General features: G+C 36.5%; 1 protein-coding gene across 1 annotated transcript; it reads right to left on the reverse strand.

Moving 5' to 3' along the window:
• On the reverse strand, window positions 1–23,623 carry LOC121427317. The gene is made up of 3 exons (XM_041623656.1): window positions 23,518–23,623; window positions 4,146–5,918; window positions 1–2,004 (listed from the first exon to the last, which is right to left on the reverse strand). The coding sequence occupies exons 2-3, from the start codon at window positions 5,876–5,878 to the stop codon at window positions 249–251; spliced, it is 3,489 nt and encodes a 1,162-aa protein (XP_041479590.1). The 5' UTR covers window positions 5,879–5,918; window positions 23,518–23,623; the 3' UTR covers window positions 1–248.
• Window positions 23,624–23,784: the final 161 nt, after the last annotated feature.

Below are 23,784 nucleotides of genomic sequence, written 5' to 3' on the forward strand. Positions count from 1 at the left end.
AACACCCTGGTTTCAACAAAATGAAAAAAAAAAGAAGTTATCAGAAATTGCAAGGATCCAATAACCATATTTCTGTAATTTTTATGAAATAGAGACATACACGGATGACTAAAAACTACTCTTACTTGATCATCTTGATGAAAATTTTGAGGTCAAAGAAGGCAGAAGACACATTTTTTTTTGCGATTATTAAACCATTTGTACTTATAGATGTCCATTAAAAACAAGTATAACAAATTTCTCATGATTTAATCTGCATCAAATTCTGGGGATGAATACATTTCAGAAGGATCGGGGGATAGCTTTACACCCTCTATTTTCTCACACAGGACATCGGGAAGCCTCTCTCTGTAAGGTATCCTTGTTCGGAGAATTACCCGAGAAGCCAGTTCCTCAAGAGGTACAGGAGTTGTGGGTGGGCTTAAGAGTGTAAGAAGTTCCTGTACTCCAGGATCATCCTCATCTATACCCTCATCAAGGGTAACAGCTCCAGCTGAACAACCATAACGGATCAATACGCAAGATACAGCGAGTATCCACTCCATGTCATAAGCAACACGAACAACTTGGAGAAATGTGTCAAGTAAAGATGGATCTATGTCTGGATCAAAATCAGTGAAATGGAGGAGTCTGCAGATTGTAAACTTCAACCTATTTCTGGTTTCTTTGCTTTGACCAGAGTATACATCTTCCCACATGGCTTCAGCCAACTTATCAATAAAACATTCAAGGATTGACACCTTTCCACAATCTCCCATAATGTCCTCTGCAGATATCTGTTTGATGCAGTTGATGATTGTGGCCACAGCTGGGAAGCTAGATTCCAGATATTTTGATGAGTGATAATATGAATAATTGAACATCAGTTCACCCAGGCTCTGAACAATATCCCATTTCCTTATTTTCAACTGGGTGCTACAAGTATCTGCTGTAAATGCATTAGCGTACGCATCCAATAGTTTGTTGACATATTTAAATATGCGTGGCAGAGGATGCAGCCTGGGTGCTAGTGCATGTTGTATCATGTCCATTACAGATCCCAGAGGGTAATCATCTGACATCTCCCTATGAATAAGGTTTAAAAGCATTTCGTATCCATCCTGTGGAGCTTTGCCCTTAAACAAAGCGCTTCGGGCACATTCACTCATTTCTCTGTAGAAATCATGTCTATCCCTGGTTTTATGTGGCAAACACTGCATACCAAAGATGAAAGCTTTTGCCTTGACCTCAAACTTTTCAGAGTCACTTGGATTCTCTTTTTCCATCAAATTTACAAACCAGGCATCAAGATCAGAGGTAACATGGCAAGGTGTTCCATTGCTATCCTCAGAAGAACAAAAAGATGCTGCTAGATGAAATGATTTACAGGCATCCATAGTATGGTGTTTATCAAAGACTGCCTGCGAAACTCCCAAAAGCTCATATGCTTTGACCTTGACATCAACAGGCATTGAAATAACAGAGCTGGATGCAAAGTATTCCACTACATCCTTGAAACTGTTCAAAGCTGCAACACAAACTGCTTTCAATCCCTCATCATTCATCTTCAGAACTGCACCCTGATTGCCAAGTTCTTCCACAATCTCTATGATGTCACCAAGGTCAAATTGAGGGTAGTTAGGTTCCTCTCTACACTGTTTAATGAGATTTCCATTCTCTTCGCAGGCATAGTGAAGTGCAGTGCTACCATTGACAGTGCAAGTCAGGTTAGGGTCAGCTCCAGCTTCCAACAAGATATTAGCAATGTCTTTCTGTCTATACTTGCAAGCAATCATCAGGGGTGTTTGTCCCGAATGATTACATCTGTTAACACAAGAAGGATCAGCTGAAGAAGCAAGGTACCGTCTCACAACATCCACATTACACTGTCTGTGCTCAATGAGATAAACCAAGTCAACACCATCTTTGATCCACTCATCAATATGACAATTTCCATCTTCTGGACAACCGCTTTCTATGACCGATGCCATCAGGATGACGATATCAGACAAAGGCCTCAAGAATCTGAGGAATAAATGAATATGAATATCCCAGGTTTTAATTCTCCTACTAATTGCTAAAGAGATAGCTTACATGAGTTTGAATACAAGACAGAGGAACTTAGACAAATATATTCCTATTGACTTTATTTGCCAAGAACATTCAAAGCTCTCAATTTGAGGGAATTTTAAAAGTGCATCTAAAGCTTTGATACAGGGTAAGTATTGTAAATTATATGAAATTATCAACTAAAATTTCAATAATACGAAGTGTGGGTGCTTCCATTGAATTATTTTCAGCTGTTCAATTTCAAAATCGGCATCTAGCACTCACTCTCGGTAAATGGATTGCCTCTGACAGTCTCACCTGCATTACGCAATTCAATGTGGCATCAGTGCTGACTTTGACTACATGTACATGTATGAAATAAAACAAAACACCATTTATGATATAATATAATACTACTTTCATTGACCCTTGATCAAGTGACCTACAGTACCACTTATGCAAGATAAGCAATGATACTGGACTACCCCTATGTCCACATTTCATTACATATCCATAAACTTTCAAAATTATGATGGCAACTCAACAATTACTCACATGGCGCCAATACAGTGCGTCCCCCCCCTTCCCGAAAACTATACACTTTTGAAATGGCTGCCAAATAAAAAATATACCATTTTGGGGAAAACACATATTATGGAAGCCAAAAAAGTCAACTTTCAAATGACACCAAAAACTTAAAAAACTATTCATGCTTTTGGAACTTGCAAAATTGAGGGCGTTGTGATAAATTAATGATCAACCGTGACCAGTTTTGGTTGCTAAAGCAAGTTTCATAAATCATTAAATTGAACTTTAATGCATGAGTGAACACAAATAACACTTTTTTGGGCAGCATTTGAACATCATCAATTTGCCAAAGAAACCCAAACTTATCTCATTCATTTACCGGTATTTAGCATAACACCCTTAGCTTTGCCAGTTCCTAATGACGAACCAATAAACAAAACTAAGGCTAATTCCTGCCAAGCCTAGCCAAGTTTAGTCTCTAAGGAGGAGAGAGGTGGGGGAGGGGTTGCTAATCGTTCTGTTGACCTTTATCCCACCAATGTACTTCACCTACTTAAGTCCTATCTTATGATTTTTCTGACTCTCATAAACACATTGCTGAGATCCACATGATAAAGTAAAAATGCTGCACTAAAAATTGCAATTCACGATCACTCATGCATTACATTTCAATTTAATAACGCATGAAATTTTCTCAAACGAAAAAGTGATCACAATTGATCAATAATTCATCACACAACCCTCAACTTTGCAAGTTTGGGCCAGAGAACTTAAAACTTTTCACTAAGGTGAGCACATAATACACCCGCCTGTAACGCGGAAAATTGAGTTATTGGTCAAGCAAATAAAGTGGAAGGTGGCTACTTCACTTTTTACCTTCTGACCTCAAAAACAATGGGCTTCCTGGTATCCATGCTAGTATCATACACACCAAATTATATGAGCCTAGGACCTTAGGTTAACTTAAAATGAAGTTACTGCGATTATAAAAGAGTTAACGGATGGACGGACAGACAGACGTATATAAAAAAATCTATCCAAAGGGAAAGATTCAACTGTTCAAACAGAAGTGAACAACTTGCTGAATATTATTCAAAATAAAGTTAAAAATGCTGTAGTAATATGAAGTGACCAGTCAAACCAAACAAGAGGGATTGGATGCTTGATTGAAATGTTACATTAAGACTTCCCAAGCAAATGTAATATGTTTGTCTCTTACTCTCTTTCACATTATCTCCAGAAATACATGAAGATTCTTAAGATTGATCTGTTTGCTCATAAGATCTACCCATCAGCTCGAATCATTCACTATAAAAAGTTTTGTACAAAAATATAAAACAAGGTGATACAACATCTATGAATCAATATTCTGCATACCAGACAACAGACCTGAAGCTCCTGCAGTAAAGTGTGCAATATTGTAGAGTACATGCACATGTATGTACAAACTAAAAAAATGAATTTACAAACATCTATATTTTGTATGGTTCAACAAAAATTCTGCTAGCCAGACACTAAAGTGAGTAGTCAAGTTATCTTTTGGTGAATTTTCCTATCAAATCAACTTGAAATGAATCCAATTTTAATCTGAATCAGAATTTTCTGGTGAAGAATACAATTCAGAACGATCTGGATGCAGCTTTTCTCCTTCTATTTTCTCACACAGGATATCAGGAAGTCTCTCTCTGTATGGTATCCTATAGCAGAGTAATGCCCGAGCAGAAAGCTCCTCAAGTGTGAGAGGACTAGTGGATGGACTTAAGAGTTCCTTCAGTAATGGCATATCTTCATCATCTTCATCCACATCCACAAGCGTAACGCTTGAAGTGTCACAACCATAACGGATCAACACATGAGCAATGGAGAGTATCCACTCTGTATCATAAGCAACACGGAAAACTTGAAGGAAGGTGTCTAACAAGAAGGTATCTGTATCTGGATCAAAGCCAATGTAGTGGAGGAGCCGACAGATAGTATACTTCAAGCGTTTCTTTGTCTCGTTGCTCTGGCCACAGTACATATCTTCCCACATTGTTTGAGCCAACTTATCCATAAACACTGCCAGAATTGACTTCTCCATCCCTGCATCATAAACTGTAGCAATTTTTTTGAGACAGTTGAAAACACGCACCACAGATGGAAAACTGGACTCTAAGTATTTTGTCTGAGAGTGATAATATGTAAACCCAAACATCACATTGCCAAGAACCTCAACTACTTCCCACACATCTAGCTGCTCACTGCTATCTGCATCAACTTCTTCAGCATAGGTATCCAACAGTTTGATGATATGTTTTAACATTGAAGATTCACCACGACGGGTACATAGAGCAGGTTCTAATGCATCCCTGATCATCTCCATCACTGTCCCTATTGTTGTGTATTCATCCGTCATCTCTCCGTGTATATGGTCTCGAAGCATCTCATATCCTTCTTGTGGAGCTTTGCCTTCAAACAATGCTAGCTGACCGTATTCAGCCAAGGTGTCGTAGAAGTCATGTTCATTTCTGGTTTCATCAGAAAGACAATGCAAACCAATGACGATGGCTTTTGCTTTAACCACAAACATATCATCGTCACTTGGATTCTCTTTGTCCATCAAATTAACAAACCAGGCATCAAGATCAGAGGTAACATGGCAAGGTGTTCCATTGCTATCCTCAGAAGAACAAAAAGATGCAGCTAGATGAAATGACTTACACGCATCCATAGCATGGTGCTTATCAAAGATTGCCTGCGAAACTCCCAACAGTTCATATGCTTTAACCTTGACATCAACAGGCATTGAAATAACAGAGCTGGAAGCAAAGTAATCCACAACATCTTTGAAACTGTTCAAAGCTGCAACACAAACTGGACTCAACCCCTTATCATTCATCTTTAGAACTGCGCCCTGATTGCCAAGTGCTTCCACAATCTCTAAGATGTCACCGAGCTCACGTTGAGGGTAGTTTGGTTCCTCTCTACACTGTATTATTAGACTTTTCTCCCCTTCGCAGGCATAATGAAGTGCAGTGCAACCATAATAAGTGCAAGTCAGGTTAGGGTCAGCTCCAGCTTCCAATAAGAGATTAGCAATGTCTTTCTGTCTATTCCTGCAGGCAATCATCAAAGGTGTTTGTCCTACTCCATTTGGTTTATCCACACAAGCGGGATTGTTTGAAAGGGCGAGGTATTGTCTCACATCATCCACGTTGCTAACCTTTCCTTCATGCATCAGAGAGACCAAATCAACACCATCTTTGACCCACTGATCAATCTTCTCCTTCTGACAAGGAGGATCCCCAACTTCTTGACAACTGTTTTCACATTCTGATGCCATCAGGATAGCAGTATGGATCTTGGACCAATGCCTCAAGAATCTACAAAAGGAAACAATAATTACTTAACAATATTGTAAGAAGTTTTCTACATTTTAAAGTGCTTTTCAGTAAAATTCTACATCACATGACCTGAAGAGGGAGCTTGTTACCAATGAAAAACATAACACAATTTGGGAAAGAACACTTCCTCAATACGAATCATGTTCATTCCAGCCATCAGTGGTGTATGCAGGGGGGGGGGGGTTACAGGTGTTCAACCCTCCCCAGAGCTACCAAGTCTCACGCATTATGCGTGAGACTCAAGCATTTTGGACTCTTGTTCATCCCCTCAAATCTCTGTCTCACGCAACTGTCACAGCCTATCCCCATATACTTTGGGGTGATCTCACTCAGATTCACAAAAAATCTCACACATAGCTGGTCTTTGAACTTGGCATCTCTGCCTCCCCCTTATTTTTTTTGGATACCTACTCCCCCTAAGAATTCAAACATTCTTTAATAAAAAATGTTGAATATATTTTTTTTTTGGGGGGAAGGGGTTGTCAAATTGGGTATAAAACAATTTACAATATGTGGTGAAGACTTTTTAAAAATTCATTTATGGGTTGTAATTGTAAACATTTCATTCAGCTTAAAAACTCCCCCTTTCAAAAATCCTAGTACGCTATTGCCGTTCATTATATTTACAAAATAATGCCCCAAGACCAAGATCACATCACTGGTTAATAAATATTCTTGAAAATTAGAAAAGTTAAAGATAAAGTCACCTAGACTTTCAGAGTATCTTAACCTACTGAGCCCCAATGATATATCTGAGATAACACTGGTTGAATATGGGGCGTAAGGTGCTTAAAGGTTTGCAAGGACATGAATTTTAAAACTGGAAAACTCCAACAATCGCCAATAGGGTGCTTAACAGTTAAGAAGATTTGCAAATAAGTTTGTGGAAGTCGCTTGTCATGCGTTATGTTTTTTTTCACATATTTTAAATAGCGATGAAAAGTGACGATAAGCGACAATAATACACTATTTACGAAGCACGGGAACCCTCTTGCACATGTTTGGTGCACTTTTGCTGCAAAAATGTGAAATTATATATTGTATCATCCTGATTCTTCTATGTTGTACATGTAAAGATATTTTGTGTACTGTAGCAGCATAAAAAAATGTGGAGCAAATTGCAATGTGACACAAGGAAAATTATTCTGTGTAATTATGCATTGCCACAATTTTTTGGGAGTTTTCATAAAGACAGCTGTCAAGCAATGAATGTACATACATAAATGTAAAATTTACATTGTTGTACTATGCAGCTTTTTTTTCAACTGGAATTAATAGAACAAGGAACAGGCCATCAATAATCAACATATTTTCGACTAGGCCACTTTTCAAAGGGGTAAATTTACTTTTAGAACAATCAGATGGGTAATTAAAAGGGAAAGTAAAATATCCAAGGTCAATGAGGGGCAATATGTGATGAGATAGAAGTGGTTCACATTACCTAAGAACAGTGGCGCAACTCTGGGGGGTCATGGGGGGGGGCACGTGCCCCCCCCCCCCAATCAGCTGGCCAAAAAAAAAAAACGGGGAAAAGGAGAAAAAGAGGGAGAAAGGAAGAGAAACGTAGTGAGAAACGGAGAAGTTTTTGTTCATTATGTTATATTGAAATTATAATTATGTTATGTTATATTACATATTAAAGAAACATTTATTTAATAACTTATTGAACATAACTTGCTCAAGGCCTCTGTCCTCATTGTTCCTGGTGCTCGAATTTTGAAATAATCCTGTTGTACTAAAACCTCACGTTTTCAAGTCAATATAAACCAAATATATTTCCTTGCACTTCGAGTTATTGTTTAATGTACTGACATATGCTTCTTTTTCATGACTTCTAATACCCCTTTCATAAACCCAATTATGCGGCTAATAGCAGCATAATTTGGTCATAAAATCAGAGGAGGACCAGAGTTATCCGCATTATTTTGATGCTGCTATTATCCGCATAATAGCAGCATCGGGACCAGATTTTGACTTTATGAACGCATTTCCAAATAATGCGGATAATTGCCATGGTGCGGTCACAAGGTCACCCTTTTCCAACACAACCGCATCGGAGGGGACGTGTGCGGTTGCCATGACGATTATCCTCCTTTTTCAGGACGGGCACTCGTAAAAATAGTTTGGATTATTTTTGGAGTTAATGAACGCAATTTTTATTGAATTATCCACATTACACTAATAGGCGGCTAATTGCAGGATAGGTTTATGAAAAGGGTATTAAAGTGATTGCCCCATTTTAAGGTCTTAATATAAAACATTTCCTGTCCATGCTTATGACTGCATTAGTGGATTGCTGAGATGTATCTGCTCTTCATGAATTCCTAAAATCAGTCCTTGAAAATGTCCCCTATTCTGATCTGAATATACAAAAATTTTAGCTGCATGATTAGGTTAATAAAATATGGTCTCAGTGAATTCCTACAAACAAGCCTGAAAATGCCCCTCTTCAAGTCTGAATTTCCTAAATGTTCGGCTCGCGCTCCGCGCTCGCAATATTTGATTAGTGAGATGCGTATGTTATTAAATCATGATTATAATGACTACATTTGCTTCATGTGTTTAGATACATGTATACAAAATCAGTTAGCGCTTGGCACTAGCATTAGATGATTATGGTGAGATACATGTATGTATACTCTTAATGGATTCCTAAAATATAGCCCTTAAAATAACCATTTGGGGTCAATATATAAAAAAAATTCAGCTCGCGCTTCGCGCTCGCATTGTTTGTTTAGCGAGACAGGTACATGTACGTATGATGATTACAAAAAATTGCTTATAATGTCCCTTTTTAGGTCTGAATATAAAAAAATTTCAGCTCGTGCTTCGCGCTTGCATCAGTAAGTGACTCAAAAGAATTCTGGTGCCCCCCCCCCATGCCGCGACCCACTGATTTCTAATACAATCATCAATCCAACATAGTATCTCTGTGAATGAGTTCCTGAAAGCAATATTGCTCCTACATGTACATGTAAAATAATTTTAGGTACTGGTATAAATGTTCAGTCATTGAATAGTAAGTCTCAAAGATGACTAAAATCTGTTAATAGTACACCGTACAAAGGATATTTACACATTACAAAACAAGCAGTTTGATCCTGGGGGAAAATGGCAACAAACTGAAGGCAAAAAACATAAACTAGCACATCAATGAAGTGGAGCTCATACGGCATCTCGCAATGAAATAACACAAATATTAATTTCAGCCCAGTTGACACTGTAGTGAATTATATTGTTGACATAAATTGAGGATACAGAATTGAAATTGATGATTTTTTGCAATCTATGAATAAATTTCATATAAAATAAATTACTTTCTAGTCAAAATTTCTTAACTCTGTGTAGAACCTTGGTGAACCTCATGAAGCTCTAAGATGGAACAAACACAATCAGAATCAATCAACAAATAAAAAAGTAATTTTTGTGAGTTTTGAAAATATATGAATAAATTAGCACATTTAATGAATTTCAAAATTCTGAGTTGAAATTTTGTACCACCACCTCGAGCTATCATATAAAGCAAACAAAATTGAAATTGATCAACAAATGAAGAAGAATTGAATTTTTTTTTTGTGATTTATGAATAAATTTTGCCTAAATTAGCATAAATAATTTTCCAGACATAACTTCAAAATTGTGTGTACAAGTTTGGTGAACCTCATGCAGCTCTACCAGATGGAAGAAAAAAAATCAAAATCTGTCAACAAATGAAGAGGCATTTTCTGTGATTTATGAATAAATTTCGCATAAGCATAAATAATTTTCTACTAAAAATGTCAAAGCTCTGTGCAGAAGATTGGTGAACCTCATGAAGTTATACCACATGGAAGAAAAAAACAAAATCTGTCAACAAATAAAGAAGAGGCATTTTCTGTGATTTATGAATAGATTTTGCATAAATTAGCTTAATTTTCTACTGAAAATTTCTAAATTCTGTGTAGAAGTTTTATGAACCTCATGAAGTTCTACCAAATGGAAGAAAAAAAAGTATTTAATGTGAATTTTTAAAAATATGAATAAATTAATTTTGCATAAAATAGCATAAAAATTGTTCTAGTCAAAATTTCAAAATTCTGTGTAGAGGTTTGGTGAACCTCATGAAGCTCTACCAGATAGAAGAAAAAAAATTCAAAATCGGTCAACAAATAAAGCAGCATTTTTTGTGAATTTAGAAAAATGCTCATAAACTAGCATATTTAATGAATTTCAAAATTCTGGTAGAAGTTTTGAATCCCCCACCTAGTGCTATCATATAAAGCAAACAGAATTGAAATCGGACTTGAAATGGCGAAGTAGCATTTTGAAATTGTGGACTGACGACAGACGCCACGCCACGGCATAAGCTCATTTGGCCCTTCGGGCCGGATGAGCTAAAAACTTGCACTGCAATACAAGAAATGATTCCCTGCATGAGTAGAAACTGTCATTTGACATTTTGTTTAATGTTCATATTTTCATCTCCATGCATCAGAAACTTATCTCGAATGAAACAGGAAGTTATGGTTTCAGTCATTGTCTGATTCAGTTGATGAATCCAAATCAGATGGATCAGGGTACAGCTTTTCACTCTCTATTTTCTCACACAAGACATCAGGAAGCATCTCTCTGTACGGTATCCTATTGTTGAGTATTGCTCTGGCAGCTAGTTCCTCAAGAGGGATTGGTTTTGTAGGTTCTAATAACTCTGACAACACTTGGTCATCATCCTGCATATCACCAAGGACAAGGCAACCATCCTCAGTAGGGCACCCATACCGTATCAATACTTGAGCAACTGACACAATAAAATCCATATCACGAGCAACAGGAGCAACCTCAAGTAGTGTTTCCAAGAGGGATTTGTCCAAGTCTCTGTCCAGACCATTGTAGTGGAGGAGCCTACAAATGGTAAACTTCAATCTATTTCTTGTTTGTTTGCTTTGCCAGCTGTACACATCCTCCCACATAGCGTCTGCCATCCGTTCAAAGAAGACATGCAAAATTGATTTCCGTTCATCCCCGTCATTTCCTTGCACATCTTTCCTCTTCATGTTAACTATGTGGCCAATGAAAGGAAGGCATTCCACTAGGTATTTGGATTCAGACAAGTAATATGCAATGTTGAATATCATATTTCCCATATGTTCAATGCTCTTGTATGGGGGCTGGGTATTGCTGATTCTATAAGCATCAGCATAATCCTCCAACAGTTTAGGAATAAAAGGCATGTGTAACTTTGGCGAATCCTGATAGAGCGTTGATGTACCCTCCTCATCCATTATCTCCATGACAGAGCCAGAGAGAATCTCATGCTTCATTTCAGCTTTTATGAGTGCAGCAAACAGTTCATATCCTTTCTCAACAGCCTTACCATTAAATAAGTCATCTGCGGCAAGACTGGTTGAATCATCCCAGAAGTCGTCAAGGGCCTTGTTAGGTAAGCTTTTAACAGCAATGGACAAGGCTTTCACTTTGACCTCAGACATTTCAGAGTCACTTGGATTCTTTTTGTCCATCAAATTTACAAACCAGGCATCAAGATCAGAGGTGACATGGCAAGGTGTTACATTGCTATCCTCAGAAGAATGAAAAGATGCAGCTAGATGAAATGATTTACAGGCATCCATAGTATGGTGCTTATCAAAGACTGCCTGCGAAGCTCCCAACAGTTCATATGCTTTAACCTTGACACTCATTGGCACCGTTAGCATATTGCTTGATACGAAGAAATCCACAACATCTTTGAAACTATTCAAAGCTGCAATATAAACTGGACTCAATCCCTTGTAATTTACCAGCAGAACAGCGCCATAACTTGCAAGTACTTTCACAATATTGATGATGTCACGGAGCTCGTCTTGAGGGTAACTTGGTTCCTCTCTACATCGCAAAATTACACTTCCCTCCCCTTGGCAGGCATAATGAAGTGCAGTACTACCGTTAACACTGCAAGTCAGGTTAGGGTCAGCCCCAGCTCCCAACACAAAACTAACAACATCCTTCTTTCTTTTTCTGCATGCAACCATCAATGGTGTTTGTCCTGTATCATTCCTTTTGTCAATGGGATTGTTTGACAAAGCAAGATATTTTCTTACACCAACTGCATCTCTTATCTCACCATTGTCAATTAGACACACTAAGTCAATACCATCTTTGATCCACTGGTCAATCTTCTTTTGTGTAGGAGAATCTTCAAGTTTGTGCAGATCGCTCTCTGGATCAGATGCCATTTTGAGAGATGGGAATGGTCTCAATTATTAAACCAGTGTGTCCATTATCTGAGGAAACAGATGGAAAATCAATCCTTTGGTTTTCTTTTTTATGACAATCGAAAAAATAATGTCTACATGTAAACATAAGCCTAAATTGGACGTTGAATACATGTGGATGGTGAAAAATTCACAGTAATTTCTAATGGTCTTTGTCTTGATCTTGTGTAGTTAAAAAAAGAACCTTTATTAATAAGGAGGTATATTTTGATGTAAAAGAATTTGAAAGGGCATTCCCTATTAAAGACTTTAATCATGGTACATGTACCAGTACCGGTAGGCTATTGCATAGCACACAAATCTTGATACCTGACTTTAATTGGATGTGTTCAATTTTACTTCTAGAATAATAAAAGAATTATTCACTGATAAAAATAAAAACACCAAAGATGGTACGTACCAGCATTAAGTGAATTACAGTGTATTTTTACCAATGCTGATTTTGGCCACTTCATTCCATACCTGCTATACCTACATGTACTTTGCAGATTGACAAAGTAGTCAACTTGCATTATAGCTGACTTTGAAAACAACTTACATGTACTAGGTGAAAAGAGGTTGAAAATTCATAGAGTTTACATGTATCAAGCCTTTTTAGATCTCTATTGAACCCCAAAGCAAAACAGCTTTGCATACCAAGAAATCTGATAATTATTAGAACTTTTAATTGCCAGTTCATGCGCTAGAGCTCGTAAAGGGAGTCGCGAGACAATCAGCCAGCGCCATGACATTATTGTGCTGGTTTTGAAGAGTCAGAATATTTACGGTAGTTAGTGTGATGAGAATCGGCCGTAAAATTGGTCAAAAAAGAGGGTGCAAATTTGACAATTCCTTGGTTGCCAATATCTACACACATAGGATTCCAGTCATTTATACACATGATGTAAACATGGGAAATGGGGCTCTAATCTGCTGCATTTCGTACACTTAAGAAAATTGGGTAAACCAATTGTAAGTGTTGAATTTTGCCATGATTAATATAATTGTTTGTTTCATACGTTGCCTTCCATTCACTTCCCATTTCTACACCAAAGGCACCTGATTCTCTCATTCCTTACATGTAGTTTCTACATCATGTCATTCCATTGCCATTCCAACTCCATGCAGCTCCACATGTTCCTATTGTCCTTTTCTAAATGATATTCAGAACATTCTTCTTCATTCATATCATCCTATCTCACCCTCATTGGTTCACCTTTCACCTTTAGTTCTTCCACTTTTCTGGGTTCTTCCATTCTGTTTCTCTATTGGTTGAGTTGATCATGTGACACTATTTTTGAATATTTGAATATATTATTTGTAAAGGCAATGCCTCATGAGGTCTGGATTTCAGGCTAATAAATCAGAGCATCACTGGACTTAATTTGGTCCACATCTTTAGTTTGAGTTTAGTTCAGCTACAATTATATAGGTTCTTCTTATTCGGTAAGTTCTGTTTGATATGATTTGAGTTTGCTTGTTTACGACTGTTTTTTGTGAGGTGTATCTTTGAACATTCGGCCACTCTACAAACTGGTGGCAGCAGTGGTGGCACCAATGAATATATTCACAGATACAATGCTAAGAATATTAGGCAGTTGATAAGGGGTAATGTTAGCTATAATTAGGTCTTTACTACCCATAGCTCAAAAAAACGACAAGGGTAAAACTCCAACTTCCAAGTTAAATATTACACCCTAACAGCTTTATGGTTCTCCATGTAAGATAGTGAGTTTATTACTGACCAGCCTGTTGTTGTTGGCCAGTATTGCAAGCATTCATGCATCAGAAACCAATTTCAATAGTCTTAAGGTTTTCAAAATCTTTATTTTCTCGAAATAGTAAAAATAGCAGATCAGCCATTTCATATACATGTAATAGTGGAAAAACAATGAATTTCAGGCATTTCATGTGACGGCCTTGAATTGCAGCCTTTCTCATCAATATCCCTATACAATCGTGTGTAAAGCGAAAGGGTGTGCAGACATGGGGCACCTTTTTGGGGGTCCAATCTGAAAATGACTGGCTGGGGTTTTTTCCAAGAAAATCATTTTTTATTTCTTTCAAATTTTTATGAGATTTTTGGCACACTTGACTTGCATATACAATTCTGTACTCATAAGGAATATTATCAACTAAAAAGTTTTTTAAAATAAAAAGAAATTTATATTACATGTAAATCTAAAGTTGAATAATTACATGTAGACTGTAGCCTTCATGTAGGTGTGCAGACATGGGGCCCAAAATACGATACCATTTTCAATTCAAGTGACAAAAATATTTCAAATGTGAAGAGGGGTGTGAACTGTCTTGACCTGAATTTTGCCAGGAGCGTATGAGGCGCCGTTTGTACCAAAATTATAAAGAACAATTATTTGTTATACATTTTTTTTATTTTACAAATAAAATCAATTTTATTTATAAATAATTACTATTTTATAATTTTACAATTTTCATTATTTATATATAATTACAAGCCACGCTTCATTATTTATAAATAATAGCAATTCAACCCTCCATTATTTATGAATAATTATTTGTTTTCCATTATTTATAAATAATGATTATTTGTTTTTCATTATTTATGAATAATGACATTACATACTTCATTATTTATAAATAATTGCAATTCGTTTTCCATTATTTATAAATAAGTTTGTCAAGTTTTCTATTATTTATAAATAATTATTTATTAAACAATGCCAGTGAACATTTCTTTATTTATAAATAATTTGTGGAGTTTCCCCATTATTTGCGAAGCGACCAAGCTTGTCATTTGGGCAGTTTTTGGAGTTTTAAAAGTGAAATATGAAGGCTTTCGTGCACACTTTTGGTGAATTTTGTGATAATTTTCAATGGAAAGATAAGTTTTCAACAAGTGGAATGCCTCTGGCCGTCTCACCTGCATCACGCGGTTCAATATAGCAGCAGTGCTGACTTTGAATACTACTCTAACTCGCGCAAGATGTTCAGTGATACATGGTTACTCTTATGTCCACTTTTTATGAACTAGACCAATAAACTTACAGAGATATGATGGTTATTCAACAAAAAACACAACATGGCCAAAGTTCATTGACCTTACATGACCTTTGACCTTGATCATGTGACCTGAAACTCGAACAGGATGTTCAGTGATACTTGATTACTCTTATGTACAAGTTTCATGAATCAGATCCATAAACTTTCAAAGTTATGATGGTAATTCAACAGATACACCCAATTCGGCCAAAGTTCATTGACCTTTGACCTTGGTCATGTGACCTGAAACGCGCACAGGATGTTCAGTGATACTTGATTACTCTAATGTCCAAGTTTAATGAACTAGACCAATAAACTTTCAAAGTTATGATGGTAATTCAACAGATACCCCCGATTCGGCCAAAGTTCATTGACCCTAAATGACCTTTGACCTTAATCATGAGACCTGAAACTTACACAAAATTTTCAGTGATGCTTGATTACTATTATGTCCAAGTTTCATGAATCAGATCCATAAACTTTCAAAGTTATGATGGGAATTCAACAGATATCCCCAATTCGGCCAAAGTTCATTGACCCTAAATGACCTTGGTCATGTGACGTGAAACTCATGCAGGATGTTCAGTGATACTTGATTAACCTTATGTCCAAGTTTCATGAACTAGGTCCATATATTTTCTAAGTTATGATGACATTTCAAAAACTTAACCTCAGGTTAAGATTTCGATGCTGATTCCTCCAACATGGTCTAAGTTCATTGACCCTAAATGACCTTTGACCTTGGTCATGTGACATGAAACTCTAATAGGATGTTCAGTAATACTTGATTAACCTTATGGCCAAGTTTTATTAACTAGGTCCATATACTTTCTAAGTTATGACATCATTTCAAAAACTTAACCTCAGGTTAAGATTTGATGTTGACGCCGCCGCCGTCGGAAAAGCGGCGCCTATAGTCTCACTTTGCTTCGCAGGTGAGACAAAAATTTAGGGATCATCATGCCCCCGTATTGTCATTGCATTTTGGGGCCGGTGTGAAATCGCCCCCAAACGCCTCAGACACTCCAAAATGTATTTAAAGTGCATTATTAAAACTGAAACCTTTTTCTACACCAGGAAAAATTCACTTTACAAAAAAAGCAACTAAAATATTTATAAAAAAGTAGAAGGGCCTGATATTTCACTCTCTCAGCTCATATGCACATGATCCAATCAACGTAGTATTTCGATGAAGAGCACTCCGTCGATTCACAGGTTGTCCCTGCAATGGAAAAGGTGAAATACACGCGCGCCTATGGGGATTGTGAACTGTAGGAAAAATCTTATAAAAATACAATTTTTGATATTTCTACGACAAAGTTATTTAGAAAAAGAAGAATATTACAATCAGACCACATCCCTAGAAAATTGCTTCAAGAAATGTCATTATGAAGAGGTAATGGAAAAAAATGTGTGAAAAAAAATCACGAAAAAGGTAATCGCATCATGAATATTTATATCGTGGGCGGTCCCACATTTGCAAGTTATAGTCGAGTTTTCCATTATTTATAAATAATGGAAAACTCGAACTTAAATAACGATTATTTATAAATAATGAGAATGATGGCGCTGTCGAAAAAATTATTTATAAATAATGAAGTAGACGTTTCCATTATTTAACAAATAATCATTTTTATAAATAATGAAGTAGACGTTTCCATTATTTAACAAATAATCATTATTTATAAACAATGAAGTAGACGTTTCCATTATTTAATAAATAAACATTATTTATAAATAATGAAGTAGACTTTCCATTATTTAACAAATAATCATTATTTATAAATAATGAAGTAGACGTTTCTGTCACAAGAAAGTGCCAAGATTACTATTTAATTTTATAGTCGACAGATTTATCGTATTCGTAAATAAAACAACTAATTACCATTCAAACCTGTGAGTTTGCGCAGTTTTCCACCACCCTCTGACCTATGCGTGATGCTTTGTTTTTATCGCATGATTTTTTTTTTGAAGCTTCGCATTGGCTATTGGTTTCGGCAATTTTCGTTTCTAATTTACATACCGCCGAAAACCGCGCCCAACCTTAGCCATACCGACACTGCACCATTGATTTTGCTACACGAAGGACGTGTTTGTTTTGAGTTCTGCAGTCAACTCGTTATGGCAGGCGTTTTATTTGCAACTGGTTGTTTGTGTGTGAGGAGAAAATAAGGAAAGGCGAGAAGTGGAACCATGTTATTCTGATTTTCAGGTTTCGTCAAAAATTGCAGAGAATGGCAATTTTCCAGTGGTCAGGCCTCTCGATCTCCCTCCATGGTTGCTTTAGCTGCCCTGCACTTTGATTTGATATTTAAGGATTCGGGATAACGTAAGTGTAAATTATTTTATATTATATCTCATCAAAATTGATAAGCTTTAAGTGTATACTTTACAGGATTATCTTATTGTTCGTCTCGAATGGAATACATGTAAAAATGATAAAATGCATTATTTCGGTACTTCAAAATTTGATTAACACGAAGCGTGTATATAAATTGTTTCTTTATACATGAATAATTTCCTTGTTTCATAACTGATATAAAGTGAAAATTATGTGAAAGGATATAACGGGTAGTTTACCAATTGTTTTTTATTATTATCATGATTGAGAAAATTGAATGTTTAATTTATCACAGTAAAATTCGATGCAAGATTTAAATGGATTATTAACAAAAGAATACGTGAGTCATAATATGTTGATTGTTTAAGTAGAACAAAGTATTTGATGTGTAGGACTGTTTTGTCTTATACAGCCCTTCCCCCATCTCTTCCGGAGTTTTAACTTTGAACGAAGTTCTACGAGAATGTACACCCGTTTCGAAAGCTTCAGTAACCTTCCGAGCCGTAAACACCCTCTACAGTTGAAGCTTGATCGACGTTTCTACCGCAACGATCGTCCAACGCAAGAAGGACTTTGATGCCGCAAGCGATTGTTCCACGCAAGGATTCTATGAGTCAGATGTTTTCCCTCAGAGAACTTTCGCGAACATAAATAGGGAAGTTCCCTTTATAATTAATTATATTAATCTGTCCCATTACTAGTATTCAATGTTATGCTTTTTCAGATGAAACTGTTTATATCTACACATTGCTATTTAAAGTGATGTATTCAACTCTCGAAGATCATGTAACAAAGAGTTTATTCCAATAATAAATATTTGAATTCTTTTATATAACATTATTACTTGGCTGAACAGAATATTTTGTTTATGTCCCGTATAAGTATTTGTAAGGCCTAAATTTCCGCGACAGTTTCCATTAACAAATAATCATTATTTATAAATAATGGGGAAACTCCACAAATTATTTATAAATAATGAAGTAGACATTTCCAATATTTAGCAAATAATCATTATTTATAAATAATGGGGAAACTCCACAAATTAGTTATAAATAATGAAGTAGACGTTTCCATTATTTAACAAATAATCATTATTTATAAATAATGGGGAAACTCCACAAATTATTTATAAATAAAGAAATGTGCACTGGCATTGTTTAATACATAATTATTATTTATAAATAATAGAAAACTTGACAAACTTATTTATAAATAATGAAGTTTTGTAGTGTCATTATTTATAAATAATGAAAAACAAATAATCATTATTTATAAATAATGGAAAACAAATAATTATTTATAAATAATGGACGGTTGAATTGCTATTATTTATAAATAATGAAGCGTGGCTTTGTATTATATATAAATAATGAAAATTGTAAAATTATAGAATAGTAATTATTTATAAATAAAATGTTAATTATATATATATAATTGATATTATTTGTTACATTAATAAATAATGATTATATAACAAATAATTGTTCTATATAATTTTGGTACAAACGGCGCCTCATAGGAGCGGCAGGTGCAATACACTGGGTGAACGCCCGACTCTTTGACAAATTGTGTATTGGTTTTAGCGTGCATATGTTGTGACTCTCCTATACAAGGGACAGTTATTGTTTTTTCAACTGCACTGAATACAGTTGTAAGGCATGCTTATACACAATGGTATCGCATCAGATTTTTTGTTAGATGCGTTTCGAGCAGGACTCAAACCCCTCACATTGAGATCTATTATCCTATCCGAAACATGCGCTCTAACCGAATGAGCTACATGGTCAATAACCAATGCCCCAATAACTGTGATCAGAAACTGATATTGTAAAAATAGAACTGATCACAGCAAAAAGTTTTCATCTTTATTTTATTTTTTTGTAGGTATTTATGTATGTATTCATGGTGGCAGTTTGATGAGTTTTAGGAACCTTTTGTGTCTGAACTCCGATATATGACTGTCATTGACTGAATTTGATTAAAGTGTTCAGAGATCTACTAACGATCAGTAGAGCCTAGAGGTGTCAGTCAGTAGTCGTCTACTCATGTAGAGTTTCAATAGATAAGTCCAAAAGGGTAAACACCTCCCCTCAGAGTATGAATTAGAGAGGCTTGATATTCTCTTGGTTCTTTCTTAGTCTGCGGATGACAACTACACAAGCTTGTGCTCCTGCCCATTGAGGCCTTGATAGCGGAGTGCCCAAGTTCCCACCAAGCGATTGTTTGTTTATACATTTGTGTGCATCACCAACAAACCTGAATAAATATTATTTGAACTTTATATTTATATACTTCTGAGTTTGGAGTTATTATAGCAGATAACACTAAGCTACCAAGCTACTTTAAAAAGTGTTCATTAGCCTAGGCCTACATAAACATATCACTTTATCAGGGCTCATAACAATATTACTGGAAGACAGCAAGTCATGAGGTCACTTAATCTATTTTAAGCACTCTCAATCCCCCTAATTGCTGTCCATACCTATATACCGCATCTACTGGAAAAATACAGTTGTTCCCACTTGTTCACTGCTACCACCCTGCCTGTGGGGAATCTACAGGTAGGACTATGGTATGCCAATGTTGTACAGAGCACACACTTAAAAAAAACATTAAAATATCACTGACCCAAATTACTAATTTCCATACAGTTGCAATTTATTTTTCATAAGTAACTTGGGACTAATTTTTGTATTCACTAGAGTGCTCAAAAACTTGAATTTTGGGCATATTTTTTGTACGCCCTAAAGAATCAAATTTAAATAAGAGTCATATTGTATGAATAATAGGTGTAATGGAAACTGTCAGTGTAAAAAAATAAAGCATTTGCCCCAAAGAAAAAGAGAAAATAAGCCAAACATTGCCACCCTTATTTTGCCACACATGGAGATATAAGTGAGAACACGGTTATATCATCATAACCTTGTTCATTGAATGAGTGGTTGTTCCTGCAGTCAAGTTTCCAGGTCTATCTTGTTGTCTCCTGCAGGGGAAAGTGAAGAAAATCTGTACCCAAGCAGGACAATCTCAATTTTCATGACATAATTTGTCTTGGTTTATGACTGAGGATAGGGCCTATCCTTTTCTGGGACAATCCCAATTTTTGGACCAGTGCCCTAAAAAGTCTCTTATTGACAATATCTGCTGAACAGTTACAAAATTCATGCATAATATTTATAAGTCACAAGTACCGGTATGTGGTTTGTTACTACTAGTCAGGGTGACCAGATTTCACAAAGTGAAATACGGGACAATTGACAAAGATCAACAAAGAAGCCCACACACAGTGTTAGACTTGTGAAAAATATAAGGAATTGGAAGGATGGGTGAACGAAAGAGAAAGAAAAGAGATGAATTGAGAAGGAAAGAAAATGAAGGAAAAGGAAAAAAATAACATAAAGTTAGAATAAAAGAAGGATGAATGAAATAATAAGAGATAAATTTCTGTCATTCTTTGAAATGAACATAGAAAAAAGAAAGGAAGGAAAGATGAATAAATGTGTGAAAGACAAAATAAAGGAAAGAATTAAAGGGAAAAGGTAAGAAAAAAAGGAGGAGGAAAGAAAATATTTCCTTCATTCTTTGAAAGAAAGAAGAAAACAGGAAGGAAGGAAGAAAGGGAAAGAAAGAAAAAGGGAAAAGAATAAATATTAGAAGGAAAGAAATAAAATAAATAAAGGAAGAAAGAAAGAAAGAGAGGGGTGAAAGAATGAAGGGAAAAGAGAACGAACAAAGAGAAAGCAGTGGAAGGAGAGAAAGAACGAATAGAAACAGGACAGGAAGACAAAAGGAAGCCAAGGTATTTTTAAGGAAAGAAAGAATGAAAGAAATAAAAAAGGAAAGTAAAAGAAAGAAGTAGAGAAGAAAATGAACAGAGAGGGAGAAAAAAATATTCAGGAAAGAAAGATAGGAAATAAAGATAGATGGAACAAAAAAGGGCAAGCAGGAAGGATAGGGTAGAAAAGAAAGAAAAAGTTCAAACTTCAAGCAAACAAAACAAATCCAATCATCTAATAGAAACCATGTTATTTGGGTTTTTTAAAATGTATTTTTAAAAATTCATGAGTAAAATGTTTCAAAAATGAATAAAATTTCAAAGTGAAACATATTGTCAAACTTAAAAAAAATAGATTAAACATTGCGGCATCGTACACACCAAGACTCAAAACGAAAGCTGAAATAACTAGATCTATGAAAAGTCAATAACTTCTTCTTCTGGAAATAGTACAGTCCACCGTCTGGTGTACTGTCGTACTGGTAACTTGTTCCTCCGATTATATCTCCAAATAATGAATCTGAGAATCCATAATTATAAGAATTTCCAGCCTATTTTTGTGATTTTGGTGGAAAAACTGTTTATCATGTGAGATTGTTTGCACCATTGAGAATTTGCTCCGATTCTACATGCCTAGCTAACAGCCTGCCACACACGGAGGCCAGTTCGTTTGCGATGTATTGGGTTATTAGCAAGAAAATGACCGCAGAACTTGCAAAAGTCTATGTACAGCTATCAATTTAATTGTTGTCTCTACTTCGTCATCTGTTGGTTATTTAATGAAAATTCGTCACTGTTAAATGTATGAACTACGTTTTGTTTAATATTCTGAAATACGGGACAAAGAGGCATCCCGGGAAGGGTTTGTCGGGACGCCGGGACAAAATACGGGACGTCCCGGGAAATACGGGACGTCTGGTCACCCTGCTACTAGATTTCAAATATGGTAATCCTCTGTTTTAGGGGTCCAAATTATTTTAGGGTGCTAACTTCAGGCAAAAGTCACAAATGCACTTACAATGAGAATAAGTCGTCCGCAAGCTACAAGGCCGTGAACGTACGAGCGCGCTCGATCGCCTATCGGCCTGGCTGGTCAATTGACTGCTCTCCCGGGGAGTCAAGGCGAAAGGTGGGGGGGGTCCAATAGATATATATTGCTATATATATCACCTCCTCTGTTTGAGGGGATTTTATTAATTGTGGCATTGGGAGGTACATTTTAGGGCATAATGATGACATTGGTAGCAAGGAGAAGGGGTGGTGGCAAGAGGGGATGAACTGCTCCATTATTAAGGGGCGCAGGCACAAGGGATGACCAATGTCATCATTATGCCCTAAAATGTACCCCCAATGCCACAATTAATAAAATCCCCTCAAACAGAGGAGGTGTTATATAGCAATATATATGTATCTATTGTACCCCCCCCCCCTTGTGCCTGCGCCCCTTAATAATGGAGCAGTTCATCCCCTCTTGCCACCACCCCTTCTCCTTGCTACCAATGTCATCATTATGCCCTAAAATGTACCCCCCAATGCCACAATTAATAAAATCCCCTCAAACAGAGGAGGTGATATATAGCAATATATATGTATCTATTGGACCCCCCCACCTTTCGCCTTGACTCCCCGGGAGAGCAGTCAATTGACCAGCCAGGCCGATAGGCAATCGAGCGCGCTCGTACGTTCACGGCCTTGTAGCTTGCGGATGACTTCATTGTAAGTGCATTTGTGACTTTTGCCTGAAGTTAGCAACCTAAAATAATTTGGACCCCTAAAACAGAGAATTACCTTTAAATATTGCAAATGAAACAAATTGCAAGCAAAAAATCGTGTCATGGAATTACTGTCTTGTCAGGGAAGACCTTTCAATTATTCATAACCTGTTCGGACATGAACACTCACTCAGGCTCAGACACCCCCGTCCCCCACAATCGACACGCCGCACATGTAAGCTAGAGATTTCACTCATGTGCTACTCGAACACAAATATCAAGGAATTGTGATATCACCTTCATATGTGCATTAGAATTCGCCACGCCCACGATAGTATGACAGTATCACTATCAGACTAATCGCTGCGCATACACAGTACTAGGCCTACATGTGCGTGTCACTTTATCGACCCTCTAGGCCTATTCCTTCACATTTTCCTTTATTTTTAATTATCATACTCTACAATTGTGAAGCAAAAGAACAAAAAGCTTTACTTACCAGAATAAGCAGAACTTTTTTTAACTGTTAGACTCTATAGGCCTACACGTCTTTATGCGTCTCGACAACACACAGCACTTCTTGATTCGCGGTCGTGCCAATAAAAATTAAGTTGCGGGGGGGGGGGCTGGGCCGGGGCACGTGCGCATGCCTTCCCCTCTCGCTCCCTGAACAAAAATTGGCGGAGCAAAAAAAAAAAGGGAGAAGAAAAAAAATGGAAAAAGAAAAAGAAGGGAAAAGTGGAAGGAAAACAAGAAGAGGAAAATT

Source organism: Lytechinus variegatus, chromosome 14 (genome assembly GCF_018143015.1).
Source record: "Lytechinus variegatus isolate NC3 chromosome 14, Lvar_3.0, whole genome shotgun sequence".
NCBI lineage: Eukaryota > Metazoa > Echinodermata > Echinoidea > Temnopleuroida > Toxopneustidae > Lytechinus > Lytechinus variegatus.

Coding starts and splice junctions, on each gene's coding strand:
- LOC121427317 (XM_041623656.1), bottom strand. CDS start 5,878: ATGGCATCAGAATGTGAAAACAGTTGTCAAGAAGTTGGGGATCCTCCT. Junction 2,005..4,145: donor TCACCAGAAAATTCTGATTC/AGATTAAAATTG, acceptor TTTATTCCTCAG/ATTCTTGAGGCCTTTGTCTG.